Source organism: Thermobia domestica, chromosome 4 (genome assembly GCF_964235325.1).
Source record: "Thermobia domestica chromosome 4, izTheDome1.hap1.1, whole genome shotgun sequence".
NCBI lineage: Eukaryota > Metazoa > Arthropoda > Insecta > Zygentoma > Lepismatidae > Thermobia > Thermobia domestica.
The window spans coordinates 274,219,317-274,241,505 of NC_137457.1; the positions used below are offsets into that span (position 1 = coordinate 274,219,317).

The window sequence follows — 22,189 nt, forward strand, 5'->3', positions numbered from 1 at the left end:
TTGAACCCCTCTTGTTAAAAATTCAGAAAACTTGAGGATTGGGTAAACCGTGATGGTGGTTATATAACACTTAACTGTAGAATTTCAAGAATATACAGAACCAAAAGCTCTAGATGTGCAGCCTTTAAGTGTATCATATAAATCTAAGTATTTCTCTTACGTTTTATTTTAATTTTATTTTGTTTCAAAAAGAGGATATGGAATATTTTGAAGTAAAAATACTACATACTATTTTGCTAGTTATTTGTGTATTTTTTTAAAAGAAGTGTTTACTTTTAGGGTTGTCTGGTTTACACCTTTTTTTTAAAAAAAAAATAACTGGTTTAAACCAAAAAAAAAAAAATAATAAAAAGAATGAAATTCATGGTGAAATTCATGGTGACGTTTCATGGTGACGTTTCCAGATATCAAAAACCACCTGCAATAGATTTATTTCCCTTTGACCTTTTAATCAAGGTGTCCCATGTTCAATTCTCGATCGAACCACAACCCTTCTTTCATGCGTAAACCAAGTAGCGATTCGGATATCAGTTTAAGCGAAAGTTTTCTCCTTGATAACCTCGGTATTTCATAACGATGTTAAGCTTAAACATGCGAAACGAAACCAAATAGTATATTTCTGTATGCCTAAATGCCTGTTGTTTTATAAAGAAGCCAAGATTGGTTAAATATATTGATAGAAATTGGCAAAATTTATTGATTGCCTACGTAGCTTCCAATATTAGCTTGGATTGGGCTTTCAATGATATCTACGTACTAAATTTGTAATTTAATACCTCAGCTTTAGCGTACTGATTATGATTCGTTGACCTTTAAATTTTACATACAAAGCAATAACAGGATTTTCCCGTTATTGTCGTACATTTCAAGTAATGATGGGATTTTCCCGATGGCTAGGGCGGGAGATTCTCAATTTAAGAAATTTACTGACCGGACTTCTTTAAGCTTATGGGAGTTCTTCCGGCATAACCCCGCTGTTGCATAATAACACCAAGGCGAAACAAACTTTTTTCTGTGAATATGTAATATAAATACATAAAGCAAAAATCTAAATCAAAAAAGCCTGGATAAAACCAAAAAAGCCTGGTTAAACATCCCCCAAAAAAAGGGTTTTTGGCATTTTTAAAAACAACCATTGTTCTTGCCAACTTTGCTTACTTTTGTATATAGGAGGTTAAAAAATTCTTATTATATACATTGGTTAATCCAATGGAATTCATAATGTAAATATGTTGAAGTAAAATTGATTGAAATATTTTTTCGAAATTCATGGCTTATTTTCGATGTTATATATTATTATCAGTATCAACCACTAATTAAACGACGTTTTCTGTTATAGAGAAGCGAAACAAAGTCTGCTTTATCAATTTAAAGCAGAATTTTGAAAAAAGCCCAAAATTTCCCAAGCAAAAAAGCGAAGCGGAAAAAAAACGAGTTTTTTTCAAAAAAGCCGGGTTATTTTTGGAGCCTTTGCATCTCTAGTAATACAACACAGCTCTCAGTTCATCTTGTCAAGTTCAAAATTATTTTCTGATTGGACAGGTCCCAGCCGTACTCAATTAAGCAGCTAATCACAACAATTCTTTCGGTTTGGTAGACCTAAATCATATATATTGTTCAAGAGGACTTCAACCTGAGGACCACGCCAGCATTCTGTACGGTAACAATTACATTAAAAAGTGTAATTCGTAGTTTCGAAACATCTCCCTAATTGGTTATTGAATTGTAAGTAAGAAAATAATAATACCTAATCATTGTGACTTGGAAAATTTAAACTTCTTTAAATAATAGTATCATCCCTGCTTTGTGAAAAAAAAAAGTATTTACCTATTACTTTCTAGCAGTTGTCAAGGGGCATTGTTACAGTTCGTTTTGTTAATGTATGTTCTACGAAACACGTTTATTGTGAAAGTGTACAGGAAAGGAATGTAACAAGGACCGCAATACCATTAGTGTTGTTGTGTTATGTAATTTAAAGAAAAGTAGCAACTATAGTGCGAAAGACCTGTATATTTAGAGCCACAAAACTACGAATAATTAAAAAAAATAATTGAGGAAAGAGATTGTTATTCACATTTGTGTTCGAAGTATATGTTTAACACCCCACTATATCTATTTCATTTTATAGTTCAAAAGTTTTCCTGATCTTGCATGAATGTAGGTATTAGTAGTGGGAATTTATTAACATTAATATCTTGATAACATTTGAGAAAGTGTACTAGAACTGTACTCGAATATATTTTTGGTCATATGATATTTGGAAAAATAAAATAAATTTGCATGTAATTTATTTGACAAGATCATAACTTAATTCGAAGTGAGTGAGTGGAGTTTAGAGACACGTATTTCCTTGTGAAAATAGTGGATTGCCAGACGTACGGAAAGATACCAAACAGGCAGTTAAACAAATTTATTTTCTCATGAAATGACAGCCAAAAGGTGACCAAATACGCTGCTACTAATCATTATTCAATTCTATCCCAAGGTTAAGTAATGATTTGAAATGCATAAGAAAACATCGTGGTGTGAGATGTGATTGGAAGGACTGTATTTATTTTCCTCTCTTCATGAATATTATATTCTGATCAAGAAATGAATGTTATAGTGCGAAATGAATTTAATTCTAAATTATATTTCAAGGACGTTTTAACCCTTTCGATATCATGACTCTGTATTTAATTTATGGTTCTAACGGGGATATTTAGTTGTCCAGTACCGAAACGACGGATTTGAAATCAGAACACAAGAATTAGAATGTTGAATTGCTTGGTACTCATACTAAGTAATCAGCTGTTAGCACAACTTGTAACTACGATTCACCCATTCTCTGTGAGCGCTTGTTAGTAAATGAGGATAAAGATCATGAGCGCGAAACGGAAATGGCAATTTTAGAGTAACAAGTGAGACGCTTTTGCATTCTATCTATTCTTTACATTTTTGGGATATTGTATTGCAAGTCAAAAAAGAAATTACTGTACAAGTATTTGTTTAAAAGAAGAAATTGAGCATTAATTTAGTAATCTCTTTAAATACTTCATTGTAATTATGTTGTTATTTATTTTATTCACATATATTTAATACACTAACTTAGATGTGTGTAATTTGGAAAACTTTCTATATTATTTTAGAATTCAATTTTGAAAAATATTTCTTCAAAAATTAACTAATCAACATGAGAAAGTGGCCAGTTCTTGTTGATATATAGTTACTTACTATGTATTATGTAGATAAAAATAAAGAAACAAGGTATATTTCCATAGTACATTTCGTCAGTTAGAAACAAAAAAACTTTTAAAACAAGAATTTGTTCGTAATATGAATACAATTATACTAACACATGAAACTATGATGCTTTTACTGTAGGAAGTTTACTATTTGTGTTTGATGTTGTAGCAGATGTAAGATGCTGATACATATTGGTCGGTAGGCACAGAATGCAAAGAATAAAAGTGATTTACCCCTCTGTTGGTAACATAAATTATAGACCGGTGGATGGTAACATGGGGTTACTGATAACCCCAACACTATAAGTGCATATTCTATTAACATGAGGCACACGTGCAATAACACAAACGTCTTTTCTTCCCTTTCTTGTTGGTCCAAGTGTGTCAGGCTTAATTTTTTGCGATACTGCCTGAATGATTGCTTACTTCAGCGTTTGAATCCGATACATGTATTTCCGCACAGACACAAACTATGCTTCAATCTTGTTCTGTTCATTCAAAGAAACGTCATCAGTACTACATTCAGAATTGCATTCCAACTCAGAAGAAATTGTTTTTCATAGTTAAGATTGGATACGGTCATAGATGCAATTATATATAAAAGTGTTCATTGAGTTTATTAAAGAAGTTTACGAACGCGAATGATAACAGTTGTGGCTAGTCACGTCAACACTCTCATAATTCACAAAGAAAGGTGATGTGAACGAAGAACACATACATGCTAATAAACACAGTTGTTTCGGAAGTTCACATGAAGCAGCACAAATCTGAGAGTAGTACTTTTAGTATTAAAGAACAGAATAATCCGATATGAGGTTACGCGTCACCCCTGTTACTAACGGACGGTTAGAAAACAATATCAGAGAAGTGGATATTCAAAGTATGACCAATATTTATAAGAAAACATTTTGAAAGAATACAAAAGCAAAGCAGATAAATGGAAAGGATGCAAAGAAAGAGTACAAAGTTAATCGGCATATCTCTAAATTCTGGCAGAGAGCTGTTAAGCAGATCTCTGTCGTTGTATAAATAAAAGATCAATTATTTCGAACACGTGAGATACAAAAATGAGTGGAATTGAAGTTATAATCACAATTTGCACCGTAATGTTCTAATGTAGTGTGAACTTCCATTTAGTTGATATCTAACTATCATTAATAATTCTCGACCAGGTAAATACTATTAAAATCAAGCGAACCAATTTCAAAAGTTTTGAAAGTAAGATGAATTTAACAGTTAATTGTGTAAAGCTAGCACGAAGATTATTTTTGTAGAAAGTAAATGCAATCTATCTAGTCAAACAATAAAACCAGCTATTGTTTGTCCACCACCGATAGCTTTATATAAGTCTAATATTAAAGAAGGAAATTTAGATTTTGAAGAAGGAAGCAAACTTGAAATTAGTCCGAAAGTGTATGAAGTTGCAATACTATCTGTCAACAGCGACGTAAGAGAGCTTACTATGAATAAAACAAAGTTGAAGGCGTTGGTAGTAAACTACGGTGCTTGAGAGTTCACTAAAAAGTGTTACTCAACTTTGTTACAGAATTAGAACAGATATAAAGCGAAATTATATTGGATAAGCTCAGGTAAAGTTATTGAAGGAGAGACAGACTTATATAATAATCAATTTACACTCAATAGCATTTGTTTATCTTTGCAAAAAAAAGAAAACAGTTGGAAAGAAGGAAACTATGAGTAGGACTAATAACTACAAAAAATGTTGAATAACTTCGCCCCATATTCGATAAGTAGTTTCGTAAATTAGGACAAAAACAGATAAGTTACGCTAATAATGTTTGTGTAAAATTCAGTAGAAACAACGAAGTAGATCAGAAAAAGATCAACGTATTTTTCACCTAAAGAAAACAAGTAATGTAGAGAGAGTAGAGAAGAGTAAATAATTGCGAGTACTTATAAACAGTCATTGTCCAGACATAGTTGAATGCCGTTAAATGGAGTCGATGAATTCTGCAAATTAAATACACCAGTAATGATGTGGCAATGTGCACAAATCGTCTTTATCAGAGTGAGGAGGCTTAATTATAGAGCTATTTTTCTATGTGGCGATGATGTTTAAGTATTGCTTTTTTTACGTCTTAGGCAAATAGTTATATACCACCTAACAAACGTTTATGCGTCCCTAGTTCATCCAATTTGAATTCCATTTTTATATAGCACGTTAAACCTATCTCCATTAACTTTGACGAACGAAACATGAACTGAAAACTACAATTGAAAAAATTTGAAATGTAGGCGTGTGTAAAGAATCGAATTTTGGATATACTATCTTGCTTTCTAATTTCTAATAATATACATCTGGTGAGAGATTGACTTCCCGAAATAACATAATTTGTAATCCAAAATTGAACGGTAACGAATACTGTGCCAACTTATGTTTTACGCTGACAATTTCAATACTACTCACCACCGTCTCTCGAATAAATCATGGACTGCTCTATCATCTCGTCCATATATGAAGAAATGAAGTATATATATATACAGGGTTGTCGTGCATGAATGTCGGAAAATTCGGGAGATGAATCTACAGGTAAAAACAAGCAAAAAATGTCATACGGACATTGGGTGAATGCGGCTTCGTTTGGACGCTAGAGGCGTCTGAAATGTCACCTTCCGAGGCGGTAATTTGCAATATCTCAAGAACGGAGAGAAATATGAATGTCGGGTCAAAACATATCAAAGGAAACCCTATCTGAAGAATCCAATTATTCATAAGTAATGGCTAAACAGTGGCGGCGCTAGAGGGGGCACAAAGAAAGTGAATGAAACGCGGAGAAAAGTTGAAATTGGTGAAAACACAACTATTTGAAAGCAATCAGGAAACACGGAATACAACTCTAGGTGTACTGTATGATACATCCGATGACAGAGGGCGCATAGCTACAGTAGGTGGAACAAGGGGACATGCAGAGCGTCGCGTAGTAGAGTTAGTTATAGGAGTAGTGAAAGCGTGGGTAACGAGAGCGTTCGCATCGAAAGTGCAGAGAACAGTGCACAGTTCATTCGTACTGAATGGGGCAATGACAGTAACAGCACAAGCGTTTTAGTGCTAAACTCTACAGGCAGGGCAGTGATCCATGTGTATGTGAATGTGGTTTACTTTGTGTCCTGTGAAACAAAGGTGGTGTTGACAAGCGCGGGACGGACAAGTGCTATGTGTAATGCACCACAATGAATAGAGTAGTATACACTAACGTCGAAATGGCAGATATGCATTTGATGTACGGCTTAGCGGAAGGTAATGCAGAAGAATCACGTAGGTTATATGCGGAACGCTACCCAGATCGACAAATTCCAGCACCGGGGATGTTTATTCGTATTCATCAGCAATTGCGGGACACTGGGTCATTCCTTCCCAACACAGACATTCCGAGACGGCGACGCGTTCGAACACCCCCACTGAAAGAGAGGGTACTCCGGCATGTGACCCGGAACCCGAGTATTAGTACCCGACGAATAGCAAGGCAGGAACACGTTTCGCATTAAGTCGTGCTAAGCATCTTGCATAGTAATAATCTCAGACCATACCACGTACAACGAACGCATGCGTTATACGATGGTGACTATGAAACCCGGCGACGTTTCTGTCGTTGGTTATACCGCTGCTGCCGTGTATCACCAGCCTTTCTAACACAGGTATTTTACTCGGATGAGGCATTATTTTCACACGGGATGGCATCACAAATTTCCACAATGACCATCGATGGGCACTCAACAACCCGCATGCAATTGTAGAGACGAAGTATCAACAGCGTTTCCAATTGTATGTGTGGGCTGGTATTATTGGCGACAACGTTGTGGGACCACACTTCTTACCACAGCGATTGAACGCAATATCGTATCTCCAGTTTCTGGCTCAGAACCTACCTATTCCGCTTGAAGATGTGCCACTGAGGACACGACAGTGCATGTGGTTTATGCATGATGGCGCCCATTCCCACTCATGTCACACCATTCGTGCATATCTGAACAAAACATTTTCACGCAGGTGGATAGGTCGTTGTAGAAGACAAGCATGGCCCCCACGTTCACCCGACCTGAATCCCCTAGATATTTTCCTGTGGGGTTACGTGAAGAGTCTCGTGTATACACGGCCCCTTCATGATGTTGAATATCTTCGCCAGCATGTATGTGCTGCATTTGCCACATTACGGCAAACGCCAGCGATATTGGCACTAGTCAGAGAATCCTTACGCCATCGGGTAACTGTCTGTCTTGAAGAACAAGAAGGACATATTGAACAGCTGCTATAGAATGGCATTATGTTGACCATGGTAAGTACAATACCTCTTGTTTTTACAGTACACTGGGTCTCATCTTCCGTACGTGCTTTTTACGATCTGTACGTTTCATTACTAAGAGTGTTTAACAGTTTCTTTGCAGCTCCCATGCGCCGCCACTGTTCCGCAGTACGTGTGCATAATTGGATTCTTCGGATGGGATTTCCTTTGATATCTTTTCACCCGGCATTTCTATTTCTCTCCGTTAAAATGATACTGTATTTCAACATTCCACCTGTCATAGTGTCCCTACAGCGTAGCCTTTGTTGCCTTTGTTCACTAACATTTGTTGCTGCATGTTCCATATAACATCCGCTCCTACAGTTTGTCAGTGTAAATTGTTCACCTTTCTCCGCATTTCATTCATTTTCTTTATGCTTCCCCTGGGGCCGCCACTCTTTCGCCATCACTTATACATAATTGGATTCTTCGGATGGGATTTCCTTTGATATCTTTTGACCCGACATTCCTATTTCTCACCATTACAAAGATACTGCATTCATACAATCCGCCTCCCATAATGTCCCTACAGACTAGCCGTTGTTGCCTTTGTTCATTAACATTTGTTGTTGCATGTTCCAAGTAACATCTCCTCCTACAACTTTTCAGTGTAAATTGTTTACTTTTCTCCATGTTTCGTTCACTTTCTTTGTGCTCCCCTCTAGCGCCGCCACTGTTTCGCCATTACTTATGCATAATTGGATTCTTCAGATGGGGTTTCCTTTGATATGTTTTGACCCGACATTCTTATTTCTCTCCGTTCTTCATATATTGCAAATTGCCGCCTCGAAAGGTGACATTTCAGACGCCTCTAGCGTCCAAACGAAGCCGCATTCACCCAATGTTCATATGACATTCATGCACGACCACCCTATATATATATATATATATATATATATATATATATATATATATATATATATATATATATATATATATATAATACCTAACGTTAGATAATTGAATACGTTTCAGACGTCTGTTCATTGCAGCAGTTGTATAAATCTGAGCTATAATAAGATTATTAACGCAACTTTGAAAACCCGGAATTGACAAAACTATGCATTTGCTAAGGTTCTCATTGATATGTACTTGAAAGAAATTTTAACGCAAGTCTGAAGAAATATATAGAAGCTATATGACCATAGGAGCCAAAATGTCCTCCGTGGGCTGTATGGAGAAATGAAAATCATCTTTTAGGTTCAGTCCTCATGGATCTGAAACAAATATGTAGTCTCTTGTGTACGTTTAAATTAATGAAATTGAAAGATTGCATGTAGACATCCGAGGAGATACAATGCCTTGCTAAGGAAGTAAATGTAGCTGCCTTAAAATGATATGTCTACGATGATACAGTAGAGCGTCGATTATCCGAAGTAATTGGGGGACATGGGTGTTCGGAAAACTGGTTTGTTCGGATAATCGAACTGTACTGTACTGTACTGTACTGTACTGCACTGCACTGGACTGGACTGTACTTCTATAGCCAGTGCCAAACCGACAGAAGTGTGCTGATTGTTGAAACACAGCGACTGGCGGCTTGACCGGTCAGCAGCGCCTTATGAAGGCCCCATTAGAAGCAATGTTCCGCCAGCGGTGGCTCAGTGCGGCGACTACTGTGGGAAACTTGGTTTGGGAGTGAGGGGGATGATGGACGGTAGGGTGGGAGAGTAACAGGTGCGAGCGAGTACACAGTTCGGTTAAGCGGTCGTTCGGTTGACCGATGTTCGGATAATCGATGCTCTACTGTATGTGGGATTACAGAAGAGACCTTGTTCACTAGAGTGTCGTCTGATCGTCTGAGTTTTTCTCATAACCTCTGGCAAAACCGATCTGCCTATCGGATCACGAGAATACATCAAAGAACTTTCAAATGAGAATTTTTGGTTAACGCAAAAACAAGGTTGGAAACTGATATTGCCTGAGATTAACAATAATGAAATCGATACAATGTATTCTGTAAGAATTTTGGGCTGTAAACTGAAATCTAAATGGGAATGAAATTAAGGATACACTGAAAGTTCACTGAGAAATAAAGACATATTCTCATGTTATTAAAGATAGATTATCTCAGATGATGCTGGTTATTACCTTGCAAACTCTACTGAATGATCCTGGTTTCTCGTTGTCTTATATATTAATTTCCTATCATTGACTGGCTATAATGTATGTGCCAAAAATCAAGTAATATGAACCCAGAGACTCACTGTTATATAACATTGGGTTTTCTTCATTTATCCAGTTTAGTGTATTTATTTCTATTATCTTGACATTTCCGAGTATTTCTGCCAAGAACGTATGATTTTCCTGGGCCAAGTTCTTACTGTCTGTACCTCCAGGATCATGAACGATTTTATTATGATTAAGTTTTGTTCTACAATTAATAAATAACAAACACTATGATAAAAATAACGGAAACAGGGTGCATCTTTTCAGTCTTATTTGTTTCTAATCAATAACAGTCCGAAAACTGAAATTTAATCATTATATACAAATAATAGAAATAGCACAGAAGTATTATTATTGGCTACTTAACCGTATACTAGTCATTGATAAACGACGATTGGCAATAGTCAATCGATTTATGATTAGGCAGTCGATGTGAATCAAATATTAACTTGTATTCACAAAAATGTTTTTTTTTAATATTTTTATATATTATTGTTGGAACTGTAAAAGCTGATAACGGAAATATAACACTTTTTTTACAGTGTGTATATACATATTTGACATAACTTCTTCTACAAGGGTTTCAAAGTTTGTTGTGATGATGCTTTGTTTTGCAATGCTACTTCAAATTATTACATATGGAGCGCTTAGAGGATAAAATTCTTAAGTTACATTTTTCGAAACGTTGAATACTGGTGGTTCATGCACATGTTATACGTTAGTCATGCTACGTAACATCATTTAGTGAGTCCTCGTGCAAGTGAAGAGATTTAGAAACGTTGAAGGGTGTATGTTAACAGACATAGTTGTGCATGTCAATTTTCGTGAAATGTACCATTTGTTACATACCACCATTATCCTCTAACTGCTACGTATATTTATTATCTTCCTAAGTAGTTTTATTAATGAAAGTTTATAATATTCACAATAGTTCACAAGACATATCATTTATTAACTGTTATTTTTTTACAAAAGTAAAAAACAATATCTTTTACTTCTACATTTAAGAGGTACAATCTCCGAAATAACTGCAACACTTCGTGGTTCATAATTTATGTAGAGTAAAACGCAGATATTATCTAAATTTAAAGCCCAAGTGATAAACATGCTTGTCTATAATTGATTCACAATTAGAGTTTCATTTCAAATTTCGGAGATTGTAGTTGATACTGAAGTGTAGAATGCTTACTTCAAATTAAAATAACATTCAATGAATTAGTATTTCTATATAAATATCTGTTGAGCATAATATAGAAATATGTAACAAAATCTATACTGAATTATCTCTAGTAATGTACGTCTCAGATATTGCAAAATCTCTATAAGAAACGTTGTATACTGTACACGATATTTTAGAGATTTTTCGTACTAAAACACTAATATAGTATCATATGTGTACTCTACTAGGGTATATTCAGATGTATGAAGTATTCAATTCGAACTCATATTATAGCGTATGATAATACATATTTTATTTACACTATATCAGGCATTATACACTTACAATTTTGTTTATGACACGAAAACAATACAATGTTTCTCAGCAGGTAATATACTATAACATTTATACTTGAAACAATAACATTGCACATTACGGATTAAAAATAGCTAAGTGTTTTAAGATATTGCAAACGCAAAATTGCTAATATATATATCTTAAACTTTCAATCTCATCTTTTTATTCTCAAGACGTCTATACAATTATTCTACACGCAAAGGGTCCTACGGGTTTTACATTCGTGTTTTGCATTCGTCGAAACATTTTTAGTATTATCACATAATGCATTAAAACCTATATTAGGGTTTCTAGTTATAAAAGACTTGTATCAAATGCAGTTTAGTTTCTTCTTTAAAAATAATGTTTTCATAACACACTTTATAGCATGGACCATAGTAAAGGAATATAGCAGCCATAATTCAGCTTGGCGGTAATGAAAACATTTAAAAAGCAGCAAGATGCAGGTCATCAATATTTATAATATCTTTATGACACTTCCACTTGTATGTTACTCGCAAGGTAAGAAACAATAATCCTTTTTTATCTTGTGTCGTTGGTTTACCGAAATTCTTTATGTTTGCATGAAAATGGAAAACTTACATTGGTATTTACATTTATATAATTTAATTCCTGGAAGATATAGATACAGATATAGATAGATAGATAGATAGATAGATAGATAGATAGATAGATAGATAGATAGATAGATAGATAGATAGATAGATAGATAGATAGATAGATAAATAGATAGATAGATAGATATGTAATTATCTTATAAGATTAATAGCGAAATTCGATTTTTTGCCGTTTTGTATAAATTTATTTATGAAAGGAATTTACTAGACAGTTATTGTAACATATAGCAAAACACAACAAGAAAACAATTATCATATTTTGAGAATATGTATGTAATTGAGTAGAGATTTGCTTTTGCGTGAGAAGTTGTCGTCGCCAAATAAAATGAAACAAAATAATGAGTTTGCGAAAAAATTACATTTCCCTGAGAATTACACATTATTTTGCCTTCTACAGCATGAAACGAAATATTTTGCAGTGTTAAGGAAATTACAAACATAACTCAAAAGACATGAATGCCCTATGTCAACCACATAACCAATATTCTCAATATTTCAAAAGATTGAACAAAGTATTTTGATTCACATCTGAATCCCTATCAAAATGAACATTCCAATCTGCAGCGTTCGAAGCAATTATATCAATCGAAATTAAATTATATATATATATATATATATATATATATATATATATATATATATATATATATATATATATATATACAGGGTGTCAAAAAATTCCACCGACAAACTTTGGGAGGTAAATCCTCTCATACGAAGAAACAAAAAGTCTTAGTAAACATGGGTCCGGAAGCGCGTTGTTTCGGAGATATAAGACGCCGAAACCGTGGAAAATGAATCTTCAAATGCGTATATTTCAGAAACTATTCAACGTAGAGGGTGCGGTTTAAAAACTCACCAACGAAGTCATACCTGCTCTTGTTAAACATGCATGTTTCATAATCTTGCAATGTATGCGGAAGGGATTCCCCAAAGGAGCATAGGGATTCCCGGATAATCTGCCGAGTGAAGATGGCTCGAAAGGGGTATGGATGGACGACTTCCTCACCCGTTAACAGTACTTCCTGATACCAAGACGATAACTCAAACGGATACAAAATAATGGACACTTGTAAACCTGCTGTGTGTGGTTGCATAACCGCCACATACGGATGATGCCCAATAATGAATTTCGGAATATGAAGTACTGTGAATATGCAGTCGAAGGTTCGTAGTGAGGCACGTGCGGTGTTGCTACAGCATAGCACAAAGGAGAGTGCTTGAAATTGTGAAAACACTTGATGCAAAGGAAACCCCCAAATAGCACGATAGCGAATACAGTCAGCACATTTCCAGATATGCGTAATGTTTAGCAATGGCTACAAATATCGTTATGTCTAATGAACTGAGTGAATATTACTAATGAACGAGACCCAATGTTAAGTACATTACATGAATGATCTGATTAAATGTATAAGAGATTTGTGATTTGAAATCATATGCATTATCTTAATAAGTCTGCAACCATTCACCTGATTTCAATGGTACTTGTTTCTTTCAGTTGTTACATCGTTACGTGGATAAGCAAGGAAACAACAGAAAGCAAGGTTGCACGTTGGCGCGCCCTGTCGCGGGGTCAATCCCCACTAAGAGTCCAAGCTTTGGACTCAACAACTAAGAGATGGATCGGATCGCATTTGAAACTTTGGGTCCCGTCTCCATATAGCGCCGCTGCTGAAAAGGGACGTTGAACATCTTAACAAATAAACAATCAAACAATAAACAATTGTTATAAACGTGCAATTGAATGATACTGTAGTGCGCGAATGTGATATCTAAATGAATTGGTTTAGCTCGTTAAATTAAACGTAAGTCCTGCTACGGTTTCGTTTTCTCTTCGGGTACCCAAGCCGCTCGTCTTAACGGATTCCAAAATATGTAAACAGAACAATAAGCCACCTTCATATTTTATATCTTGTCTTTATTCCTCCATTTAAAGTTACATCAAGATTGTCTTCGTGTCCATTTTGTTAGGTCTATAAGATGGGGACGTTATTACAAAATAATAATCATAACGTCATACTCTTCTCATGTTTATATTTGCTTACAATGCAACTGCTGGAGCCTCAAATCTATACGCCTATTCCAATTTAGCAACCACAGTAGATTAAGTGTAGAGAGAACCGGGTTCGATCATTGTGTTCAGTAGCCGATCTTGAAAGTAAAAACTGGCGGGGGAGGGGGTGTCAGTATTTTGCTATGTAAAATACGTAATTTGGACTGCGTTTTGGTATTTATGACATTAGTGATTTTCTAGTAACGCAGCAAAATTGGGGGACCAACGCCCCCCGACCCCACCCTAGATTCGCCACTCTTTGTTCAACCATTCTGAGTGGCTTTCTTCAGTTTCACAAGTCGAATGCCAAGATGGTACCTCTATAAACGCTCTGGCCGCAAGATCGCCTGCGTTTGTGTCTGAACTTTAGTCGTCGGATGTCATTAACTCTCATAATGTAAACAGATTTAGGCTGCACTTAAATGCACACGCAGTCGAACTCTGTAGGGTATTGTCGACCTTGAAAAACAGAAACAACATTGATTATCATTTTACTGTGTGTAAGGAAATTGGTTTCTGGTCTTCTTTAAATATTAAAACATGTAAGAGGTATTTCAGTTTCACACGATAATTTTAACTGAGTCCAGAATAGTCAACAAAAAGACATTGTCCTTGAAATGACAGTACATAGCGTTTGTCTTACGTCCAAAACTGTTTATAGGAACAAAAATACGATAAAAGAGATAAAATAAACATTGATTAACGGATTCATGCTGTTAGTGGGATTCGACTCTAAGCCATATGACAGACGAGCACCTAAAGAATAGTCTACCGAAGACTGACGTGTATTCTGGAAGCGACTGTGCTTGTGTGCAGTGCTTACTGTCTGTGCTTTATAAAATACCGTAGTGGGAAATGGAGTTTACTTGGGCAGAATTAAGTGATATGCATCTGGCATATGGTGCAGCTTTGGGAAATGCAAGGGAGGCACAAAGACTGTATAGAGAACGTTTTCCAGAACGACGGTGCCCCCATCACACTACATTTACGTCAATTGATCGGCAGCTGCGAGAATCAGGTTCCTTACATATACACCGGCCTGATGCAGGAAGACCACGAACAGTAAGAACACCAGCATTCGAAGAGAATGTGTTGGACCAATTTGAACGAAATCCCTGAAAAAGCACGCGGGCCGTTGGACATGTGTTGCATGTTCAGCACCAGCAAATGTGGAACGTCCTACATAAAGGACATTTCTATCCATATTCCACACGTGTGCGATTTGCCCGATGGTACATGCGGCAGTGTGTGGAGAATGCGCAGTTCGACCGGCATGTTTTGTTCACAGATGAGAGTAGTTTTACTCGTGACGGATGTTACAATGCTCATAATAGGCATATGTGGGCAAACAATCCGCATGCAATATTTCGCCGAGGTCATCAAGAACGATTCACAGTTAATGTGTGGGCCGGTATAGTGAATAATGTCTTAGTAGGACCTTATGTATTACCTCCACGACTGAACATGCATACTTACAGTGTGTTTCTTTCAGAGGTACTCCCGGAACTGCTAGAAAATGTCCCCCTTGCAGTCCGGCGACAAATGTGGTTCCAGCATGACGGAGTTTCACCCCATCGGTCTCGGCGTGTTCAAAATGTACTTTCTGATATGTTTGGGAATCGATGGATCGGGCATGCTGGTCCTGTAGCATGGCCTCCTAGATCACCGGATATGACACCTATGGACTTTTACCTATGGGGACACATGAAGCAGTTGGTCTACCAGACACCAGTGGAGAATGAATAGGACCTTGTGGGCCACATTGTCGAAGCTTCCGCAAGAATTCGTGTTAACCACGACGTTTTTCCTAGTGTGCGAGACGAAGTGCTTCGACTCTATCTCTTCTGTATTGAAGTCAATGGTTCACATTTTTAGTAGATTTCGTGACGTTGTAAGGTACAAGTGAATTACAAACACCATTTCCTGCATTGACTCGTCTTCTTCTGTCTTTGTGCTTTGTGTATTTTATTTGTGTGACTGGAGGTTATGCTTTACAGCATTGCACGGCACCAACTATGCTACTAGTATGCGAATCACATTATCGCTATTCCCAGGAGGTCATTTGTCAGCTGCTTCTTACGTATGTTAATACTATACTCCACAATGCTGCATATTTAACATACATTTGTCCACGATAATTTAGGCACATTTTGATAGCGGGTTTGCATCTAGTTTCAACAGCTCTCAATCACTGCTTTGTGTGTTATGCTGTAGCAACACCGCACTTGCCTCACTACGAACCTTCGACTGCATATTCACAGTACTTCATATTCCGAAATGCATTATTGGGCATCATCCGTATGTGGCGGAAATGCAACCACACACAACAGGTATACAAGTGTCCATTATTTTGTATCCGTTTGAGTTATCGTCTTGGTAACAGGAAGTACTGTTAACGGGTGAGGAAGTCGTCCATTCATACCCCTTTGGAGCCATCTTCACTCCTATGCTCCTTTGGGGAATCCCTTCCGCAGGCATTGCAAGATTATGAAACATGCATGTTTAACAAGAGCAGGTATGACTTCGTTGGTGAGTTTTTAAACCGCACCCTCTACGTTGAATAGTTTCTGAAATATACGCATTTGAAGATTCATTTTCCACGGTTTCGGCGCCTTATATCTCCGAAACAATGCGTTTCCGGACCCATATTTACTAAGACTCTTTGTTTCTTCGTATGAAAGGATTTACCTCCCAAAGTTTGTAGGTGGAATTTTTTGACACCCGTTATATATATATAACATAAAATGAAACAGGATACAGAAAAGAATACTCATACATCATTATAAAGTGATTTGCAAAACTTAAGAACGAGTGTTAGTTTCGTATGGTGGGTTACTACCAAGTGATGTAAATCTTTGAAACCATGTATTCAAGCACCATACCGGAAATACTACAATATGATACAAGAAACAACGAAAGAACATACGATTTTATAAACAGTATCGGCAATTTTATGCACAAAGAATTACTTACAATAAAGAGACAGTAACTAATGATGGTACTTAAGTCATTAAAATGAGTTAAATTGTCCTTAAAAGAATGAGTGGTCACGGAGGACTATGTTATATGCTCTACTGCAAACAGGCATTACAGACAAGTTGACAAAAATCTATCATCCTTAGAGCTCCACCCTCTAAGCTGTTTGATGCGGACACGTATTATCATTTATAAAGATTATGTTGCACAGAATATACCCCTCGAAAGACACACCGGGTAGGAGTACGGTGTCAAAATAATCTTATTTAGTTAGTGTAATATGTTCAAAACTTTTGAGGTATTTACATGCATGTAACATTATGCCCTTCACACAACAACATTGTATTAATAAATAGATTATGTTTGACAACTGTCACAGATTATTTGTGTGCTTCCACCTTTCTCTAGATCGGTGTATTTTTTAGTCATTGTTCAGATTCAGTCTATTTTAATCTGAGAACACAAGCCTACCACTCCCAGGCTCAGTTATAATGTTGTTGGTACCACCGAAAATAGTCCTGCAGATTTGCAGGGTTCAACAGAACACAATGTAATAGTCATCGGCAAAGAGATCACCTACATATAGATTACGTGCCACTGTACGAAATAAGTGAGATTTTAATGCTTGTTAAATGTTTCGTAATTGCTACTCTTGTATGGCATCGTTCGTTCCTTTGTTTTCCACAACGTTACGGTCGTATGCTGTTGTCGTTGATGTGATCGATTTCTGTCTCTCCGTCACACAGCATTGTTTATGTGTAGCAACAGTACCTGTGTACATACGGCAATGTTGTAAGTAATATCAAAGTCCGGATGACACGCGTCATATTTTGTTCTCTTTCCAGTTTACTGATTATTCATTTTCGTATGAGGTCATCTAAATACGATATCTAGGCCATATTGTAGTGAGTAATACTATCACCATAAACTTCAACAGATCATTGATGGACACGTTATCTCATCCTTTTCATTCATCAGCTTCGTGTTAGGTAGTAGACCCCTAGATGCTTCACTCTATGAAATGGCATGCTTCGTTTCTACATATAGCGTACTTCTTTCCACAAGCTGCTTAGATTTCATTCTCTTCTACGAATTGCCTATTATATTGTTACTTTATTTATCTAGTACTAAATATTTCATCGATGTGGATTGGAATTTTATTCTTCAATTAATAAAGAGCAACATTCTCGTAAGGATCGCAATTTCGAAAAAAAAAAAAAAAAAGTGATACTTGAGCAGCTTCCGACGTGTCAGAAGCGAAGAAAAATAGTAGCCTAATTTGAGGGTACAAATACTCAAATTTACACTTTGGAAAAGTACAGTATATACTAAGTTTAATTTTTAAAAGTATGGAAGCAGCAATATTTGTCAGAACTTTTTGCAAGAATAATCTCTTTCAAGATTTGTTGCACTTTGTTTAAAATTTAAGTATTTCGCAATGTAATTATTGTTTTGCTAACTTAGGCCTATAACATTATCTTGTACTATGCATTAGTAAATTGCTTGACGTATGAGTATGTGTGCAACACTCTGATAAGATTCAACAGTAACAAATGAGTAAGTAGCCAAGGTGTACGATGAATTAATTAACGGTTCACTGATATATAGTCTCTAGCGGTTACACAAGTTTTACTATAAATGTTCGCACGACGTACATCACCAGTAAAAGCCGTTATTTTGTTCTGCACGTTTAAATGTTTAGAGTACAGTCAATTACCTCAGCTTAGAGCACTGTCCTATTAAGGTTTCTTTAATCATAGACTTATTCACACATGTAAATTCATGAAAGAAAGCAGCATTCCTCAAATGAAATGGTTCTCTGAGATAAACTCAGTTTTTGCTTAATCGCTATCACAACCACAATCACAATTACTCGTTCGAATAAATTGCATTTCATCTTTTCTTAGTTATGAGTGTGTCTTTCGTTCTCGTCTCCAGATAAACTAGATTATATTCTTGCCTTTGAAATGGCTTCCTTTTCCATTTTTAAAACCACAAACTATCCTATGATATTGTAAATACAATGTTAGAAATTCGACTTGTCGGCACGTAATTATCTGTTTAGCTGATCAAATAATTATAAGAAAGTTACTATTCGATTTACTTCCTGCTTGGAAAAGAATTGTTGTTCAGAGAGTGTGATTTTAAACTTGTTATAGGCTAAACATGGTACAGAGCGTTTTAAATTTAATTAAGGTTATATATCTACCTTAACGATTGTATTAGAAATTCTTCTAATATTACCGGGGAATGGTATTAGTTTAGAATTTTTAGATAGACAGTTCTTTGGCTTTACAGAAAGTGAAGATCCTGCATTTAATAATACTATGTCCAAAATATCTATGTTCACTCGGACATTAACAAGTAATTTTTCTCTTTCATGTTTAGATCTATGTATTCCTGTCTGTCGTTCAAGGTGATGTCAGTAGAGAGTAAAATGTTAATTTTGAACATTTATTTATTTATAATAGCTTCAGATTCAGTACTATGCCATTTTACACTGAAACATTTTAACAATTATGTAACATAACAGTAGAATAACAATTTGAAATCAAGATAGTACAGTACAATGGCAACATTACAAAGATAGTTTATTTATAGATGATCTGAAGGTATGCTCATATTTAAAAAAAAAAAAAAAGTCTACAGTTTCTTGTAACTTATTATACGCGCTAACAATTCCGTTTAGAAGGGACCTTTGGACAATATTAACTCTCGCAGCTCGTTTCTTTCACTAACAAATGATTTATTAATTCTTAGACTTTTCATATTCCGTTTCTTATATAGTTGTCTCATATTCTGTTTAATGGCCTTCAGAGCTGTCGGATTATTCTGGTACCTTGTTACTCGCTTTCCGATTTATTATTTAAAAAGTGTCTGGTTCAGAGTCTTGCTTATAAAATGTGGCACACAGGGACACGTTCGCGTTCTTAAAATTGTTATTATTGCTAATATTTCAATTAGAATTATTATTTTTGATATTACTCCTTATTTTTTATTTCTATTTTTATGTTATTCTCATTTCTTTGTTCTCATGATTTCCGCCACTCTGTTTCTTATAAATTGAGAGCCACTCATGCACAACTAAAAAAGAGAGTTCTGTCATTTGGTTGGTAATACTATCAGATGAATTATTTTACAGAGTTTGTGGTGTTCGAACGAGATTATGATGACTGGACCTGATGGCGGGCAGGTTGATCTTTGATTTTGGGGAACAACCTATAGCAGTGATGTGAAAGAGAGTATTTGCTTGGTGTGGCCTTGTGTTCGTAATTTTATAATGTAATAGTGTAGGTTTTGCAAACTGTGAGAATTCGAAAATTGATTATAGATGTTATGATTAGATTTTTAAAAATACATGGATTAACAGGAGCCAGAAACAGCACATGCGATTGAGTCAATAATAATCAAAGGTCAGGTGTTAGAAATATGATCATAAGAAGAGTAAATTGCTTGTGATAATTCTATATAGTATATCTTTTTCATAAGATATTGTATGGTTTCTAATGAGTTGAAATGACCTTGTAGCGATTGCACTATCAGAAAGATCTGTAATGCAATATTGAATAAAATTTTTGTTCAGTCCTAGGAATAAACAAAGAATTATTTTGCTCTCCGCCCTATAGGCATCACTTGTCTCATTTTTCATGTTGTGAAAAAGGCTTGTTTGGGTTCATTTACTCCTTGACGTTTTTGGTAGATTTAAAATTCCGTCATGTAGGTCGGTGATTTGGACAACTTTGTGTTACTAGTTTACTCTTTAATCGTTCATACGTAAGGTTAATTAATTGACCTTGTGTCTTTAACCTTCCATCGCACACGTGCTTAATTGTAACATCAAGCCACATGCGCGAAGTCTCACTCCGCAATATATATTTATCTTCTTAATGTTTATTTTTGTTTTGAAGCGATTTTAAATTGTTGAATATTTTCTTTTAAATGTTTTTGACAATTCCCAATGTCTATTTTACAGTATAAACTCCTTTCAATAGTTAAGGGGCAGCTGTGGCTCAGTGGTAGAGCGTTCCCCTCTGGTGCTTGGGGTCCTGGGTTCGATCTCGGCCCCCGCCAAGTGAACTTTGTTTTGGTGGGCAAACACTGTGTGCGTGGGTTTCCTCGAGGTTCTTCCGTGTCCTCCCACTTTCTTCATTTCACCATTTTATTCATCTTTCGCCGTCTCCTTTAGACTAACCGGCATAAAGGTGGGACGTAAAACTCAAAGATTTCATTTCATTTCTTTTCCTTTCAACAGTTCTAATGTTTTATTACTCTACCTGACTTAGCAAACTGGTGATCAAATTCAGTGTAGCCATTGATGTGCGCGTGATTTGACAGGGGAAGCTACACGGCAGGTTACACATGGCGGTGGCCTATCAAATTAAGAAAACTAAAATTTCTCTATCTGCGGAGTGTGACTTCGCGGCCCGTGCTACGGAGGGTTAACTGAAGAACTAAATCTCAATCAATTTGTTGTAAATACATAGGAAGTAACTGTTTACTTTTCTCCTCCGTATACGACTGACGTAATACAAGATGGTCAAATAATATAAAAACGATGAGGATCTTCAGTAATGCGGAATATTTTGGTAAATGCAGGATGTTAAATGATGGTTTAGAACGTTCATCAGTCACTTACTGTATTGCCTGTAGGAGTATTTCCCTTGATCTAGTCTGCGGTAATAAAGTTCTTATAGTGAATTTAATTTCTATGTTTAAGAGGAAAAAATAACCTGTAGCACGGACCTTAAATCATGTAAGTCCATCCTTCTTTTAGTAAAAAAGAGCATCTAGTAAGAGTGTATCGAATTTAATTAATTCGTATTGAGTCTGACTCTTGTGAACTTTGGTGTGGAGACACATAGAGCTCGAAAATTTATTGTTGGCCTGAAATTTCAACACTTTGGGAGTAATTGGTTATGTTTCCTTGAAACTTAAGTATTCTACATGCAACATTGCCATAATTTGACCAAAATCCCCTTGCGTTCCAGGTGTTATTTTTGGATCTAGGTCAAAACCCCCACAGCCAAAACCCCCACACTCAAGAAATGTCAAAACACCCACACAAACGGTCATAACCCCCACACAAATGGACAAATCTCCCAAACGCACGAACGGTCAAAACTCCCACAGCCAAAACCCCCACACTTAAGAAATGTCAAAACGCCCACACAATCGGTCATAACCCCCACACAAATGGACAAATCTCCCAAACGCACGAACGGTCAAAACCCCCACAGCCAAAAGCCCCACACTCAAGAAATGTCAAAACGCCCACACAATCGGTCATAACCCCCACAAAAATGGACAAAACAGCCACACATAGCAACGGT

The 22,189-nt window shown here is 36.1% G+C and overlaps 1 protein-coding gene across 2 annotated transcripts in view; it reads left to right on the plus strand.

The window, feature by feature from the left end:
• LOC145684075 (trypsin-1-like) overlaps positions 1-22,189 on the plus strand; it is a 78,689-nt gene that overhangs the window by 2,838 nt on the left and 53,662 nt on the right. For both annotated transcript variants that reach the window (XM_081755935.1, XM_081755937.1), the window contains one exon: positions 11,577-11,711. In XM_081755935.1, the coding sequence (XP_081612061.1) occupies positions 11,651-11,711 (61 nt within the window). In that variant the 5' untranslated portion in view covers positions 11,577-11,650. The remainder of the gene's footprint in view (positions 1-11,576; positions 11,712-22,189) is intronic.